The sequence below is a fragment of the Rhopalosiphum maidis genome, chromosome 3, assembly GCF_003676215.2.
Source record: "Rhopalosiphum maidis isolate BTI-1 chromosome 3, ASM367621v3, whole genome shotgun sequence".
Taxonomy (NCBI): Eukaryota; Metazoa; Arthropoda; class Insecta; order Hemiptera; family Aphididae; genus Rhopalosiphum; species Rhopalosiphum maidis.
This window is the reverse complement of record NC_040879.1, coordinates 47,542,916-47,547,721: the sequence shown is the minus strand read 5'-3', so window position 1 is coordinate 47,547,721 and position 4,806 is coordinate 47,542,916. Positions and strand designations below refer to the sequence as shown.

The following is a 4,806-nucleotide window of genomic DNA, read 5'->3' as shown; positions in this document are numbered from 1 at the left end:
TTTTAATATTAACAAGTACAAATCAACTATTGATATCATCATTCCATAGGTACAGCAAACAAAAAAATAAACTGTTTTATTCGGTACCTAATTAAAAAACAATATACCTATTGTGCTCATAATATTAGGAAAAAAATAAACATAATTAGATTAAAAAGTTGTGTGCTTTATGAACTAATATCTTCTGTCTCACAAAGGTGCCAATTATCTCAACTTTTTTTAGAAAGAAATATAAAATATCATGGATTAAAAAAAAGCACCTACATTCATAAATTGTTTGAGAACGTATAAGGGCGAATGGCCTATCCATTCTTAATTATCTATGTCTATAAGACCGTGAACCGGCCATTGAACTATATGATATCATATAGTTCAATGGAACCAGCCTAATTCGGACGATTAAACTATGATTAATTTTAGTTAGAGATGGTACTACTGTACATCTTTTTAATCAGTTCTTATTTATTTTATTTTATGTGCAGTTGTGAATTTATTAGTAGTGTTAGTACAAAATATTAAATAATATCAAGAAAGTTTGACGCAAAGTTGGAATTGGAAAAATATAAAACGTATTTACGGCAGATGTGGTTGGCAGCCTGCGATGACTCAATACTTCACCAAACGATTGTTGATTTTGTCGATTATCAGTTAAAAAGATGGAAATTATATATTATGACATTATTATGTCAAATATTTTAATATTGATATAAAAATAATAAAATTCGAGCATTGCGTTTACAAATAAATTGCAATTATCTTGACATTTGTTGGTTCAACTTCTGGGCTAACTTCATGTAGGTAGGGCCCTATAAAGATCTCTACAGTGCCTTAGTGTAGGTACGTCTAATTGATTTGAAGGAAGATTGTTTTTATAACTTATTTGGACAAGGAGGCAATCATTTTGTGACGCTACGAAGTGTATGCTTTATTTTAGTTTCTGTTTAATATCCACGGACAGTACTCTCCATCTAAAGTCATGTTAGTGGTTATGTAGGTAATAAATGTGCCGTCTTTCCATTACAGGTAATGAACAATATTAATTTTTATATAGAACATTAGATATAATGATTGTAATTTTATTACAGGTTTTGAGGCTGATACTATAAATTCTGTGCAGTCAAATCATACTGGATATAAAACTTATCGTGGCCAAGAATTAAACGAAAGTAATTTGGGTAAGTTGTTTATTTATTATAGGTATTATATTTTTGAATTTATTCATATCAATAAATTAAAATTGATAACTTTTTAGCAAAATTAATAACTGGTCTTGTTGAGAATGAATTGCATAATTATTCACATCTATTAAATGGTTACATCGGATGTCCAATGTTTTTAAAGTAAGTTGTAGATGTTTATAAAATATTAAAAGAGAAAAATCCAGATTTGATATATGGTGTATATTTTATTTGTAAATATATTAATTTTAGATAAATTTAATGCATTTATATGGTAAATAGAAAACAATTCTAATTATTGCAAAATAAAACTAAAATTATTCATTGATTCTGCATTATCAGTTATTAATACTTAATTTTGGGTAAGTGTGAATTTCACATGCATGTAGACTGAACAAAAAAATACTTTTGCAACAATTAATCTCACTGTCATTAATACACAAACAAACCATTATTTTAATATCAATAGGTACACTTGTTGTACATAAAGTAAAATATAGTACAATTAGTACTTGTTTGTCATAACCTCGCCGCAGCGAGTGAAAACTTTATAGCCCTGCCATCCATAATAATAATAGTAAATTCACTGGTTTAAACATAATTGAGTTAATCATAGATACAGTTTTGTGGACCTCCTTAACTCAAGAGCTCACACACAAAATATTGAGGGAATGTTGAGTTCTGTCAAACAGGGCAACATAAACAGAGGAATAGGTACACGGCGGAGTGTATATGGCAATCAAAACAAAATAATAGTGATTTGAAACAGTTTTAAGATATGTAGCAAGATTTTGGGAATCACGGAAAGCATAAACATTTTTATTCATTTTAAAATTTATTATTTGATTATTAGAATTATTAGATTCATAAATATCAATAAATAAACTCATTATTTTGTATTTATGCAATGGTGAAGAGATAATAAACCTGTCGCGGAGCTTTACATTTTCCACTCGCCGCCTCAGGGCAATTAACAAACCAGTACTGTATAGTTTTAATTATCTATTTCCAGATTTAAGATTTCAGGTTTCTAAAGTGGTGTTTTTTAGAGATTACTCCTTTTATTCTTACGTGTTTCATATATATTTTTTTATCACAGACAAAATTTAATGATTGTCTTCAATTATGATCTCACATTTTAAAAAAACGATTTGGAATAGAAATTATTGTCAGTCTATATATTTAACAAAAAAATTTGTGACTAACGTTTTTAAATTTTAAAGTCTTATGGAAAAATATATGAGATCTTATAATCAATTTTCAAACCATATCTATAAGCTATAGGTATAATAATTAAATTAATTTTTAACTACAAAATGGATTTGAGAATGCTTTTAATATTTTAAAAAATTTACAGACATTTGCAATTTAAACACTTGTGAGAAAAACTGTACAGTATTTTAATTTTTTTTATTAATTTACGAAAACTTTGTGAGGCACCTTGTAATAAATTTTCAAGTATTTCTATTTGCAAACAATTATTTTAAAACTTTCCAAATATCTATAAATAGCTTAAAAAGAGCTAAATTAATGCATAAATGCATATTGCAGATTTGTTGTTGAGAAAATATATTAATAATGAATTTGACAAGGAAATTAATATTGAAGGAGTAATACTATTTAATTAAAAATATTATAAATGTTTTTAAAATAGCTGAGGCTACAAAACATAACCTAGTTTTAGTGAACATTTTAGAATACTATAATGAAGGTTGGCCGAAGAATAAAAATAAGATTTGTGGTGAGACTCAACATTACTGGAGTCTTCATACTGATATTGTTGTTGAAAAAGGAGTTTTTTATGTGAAAAATAAAATGATTATGCCTTACAGCCTGAGACGGTTGGCATTACAGCAGATACACGAATGACATAATGGTGTGAATAAAACTGTATTTAGAGCTAAGCAGTTAGTATACTGGCCTGGGTTGGATAATGAAATAAAACAATATATATTGAGTTGCAAAGTTTGTGGTTAAAAATTTTAATACAAAAGAACCATTAGAGCATCACAAAGTGGCTAAACTACGTTTTGAAATTATAAGTTCTGACATGTTGACTTATGGTGGTAAAGACTATGTTATTGTATTTGATCATTAATCAAAATGGCTAGAAATAATCAAAATAAATTTTAAAATAGCTCAAGAAATTATAAATCAGTTAAAAAAGATCTTCAGTACACATGGGTATCCACAAATAGTATATTCTGATAATCAATATTATAGTTCTGATATATTTAAGCAACTTTGTGTAATGTATAATATAAATTTAATAACATCTAGCCCTAAGTCTAATAGGATGGCAGAAAGAGCAGTACAAACTGCCAAACAAATGCTTAGAAAAACTGATTTTGAGAAAAAAGAAATATTAGACATTTTGCTTGAGTATAGTTGTACAACTTTACCACTTTACCACTTTACTTCACCATGTGAGTTAGTCATGAGTAGACTTTTAAGAACCAGGTTTCCAGTAAATGAGAATATTTTAAAACTTAGTAAAATTAATGATGAAACAGGATGTTAAACTATCAAGCCAACTATAAAGAATATTATGATAAAATAACTAAATTTAAAGATAAGTTTAATGCAAATGATGATGTGGTTGTAAATGAAAGAAGAGTATTGTTACCTTGTAAAATTTTAAGTAAATTAGAAAATTATCCATGGTCATATGTAGTCAAGCTACAAAACGGGTAAATAGTCAGTAATACATCATATCATTTACGTCACAAAAAAAGGACAACACTATATTGAAAATTATGAAGACAATGATGATATAATATTAAGATTAAGTAGTGATTAAAAAGTTAAAGATGTCAAAGTAATGAAAAAGTGGTGAGTGAGAGATTGAATGGTGAAATCACTAAAACAAAAGTTGAAAGAGTAGTTAAAAATCCAACCAAGCTAGATATTTATGATCTCAGACTTGAGTAATTAATTAAGTTTTATTTTTATGTAGTTTATCTAATCTTCAATGCTGTATTATTAATCGTTATTTATTACTGTAATTATTATTTAAAATAACTGCTAATGCGTATGATAACAACATGGTTTTGTTATCAATAGTTATCATTATTCATTATATTATATAATAATATCATTTTTTTAAGTGTCAGTTGCTAATTGCTATATGATGTATAAGAGACGGAAGCACATGTCATGTGTAATATGTATTAATTTATTTAAAAAAATAAAGTAAAACAATATTTAATTATCTTTAATATAAAATATAAAACAATAGACATATCACGAGTGCGTAGTAGTGTAGTAATTTTTCGGGTCAAAATAAGAAAAAATGCACAATTTCGTTGTACGTTGCATATCACTTGGATCGAGTCTTACGACTGTGTCAAGATTTGACCGAATCAGTCGATTGTCTCCTCGAATACCGCGGTACTAAAGTTTCCATGACTCGAATTAAAGAAAAAAATAAAACGTTTGTTAGGACTGAAGGACTGGCATGTTTCCATATTTCTCGGTGGTACAGAGGTCAGAGATAAACTTAAGATCACAGGAAACCAAATATAATCGAGTGTCATTTTTATTGTGTGTATTTTTGTATTATTCTACGGCGGCGGCGAACCGGGTGGTCAGGAAAAAATAAAGGACTATCACTGTAATGTTACATATT

General features: G+C 27.6%; 1 protein-coding gene across 1 annotated transcript; it reads left to right on the top strand.

Moving 5' to 3' along the window:
- The first annotated feature begins 744 nt into the window (after positions 1-744).
- On the top strand, positions 745-3,872 carry LOC113555650 (pyridoxal kinase-like). Its single transcript, XM_026960123.1, has 5 exons — positions 745-1,023; positions 1,086-1,175; positions 1,253-1,340; positions 3,459-3,638; positions 3,692-3,872. The coding sequence occupies exons 1-5, from the start codon at positions 1,002-1,004 to the stop codon at positions 3,870-3,872; spliced, it is 561 nt and encodes a 186-aa protein (XP_026815924.1). The 5' UTR covers positions 745-1,001.
- Positions 3,873-4,806: the final 934 nt, after the last annotated feature.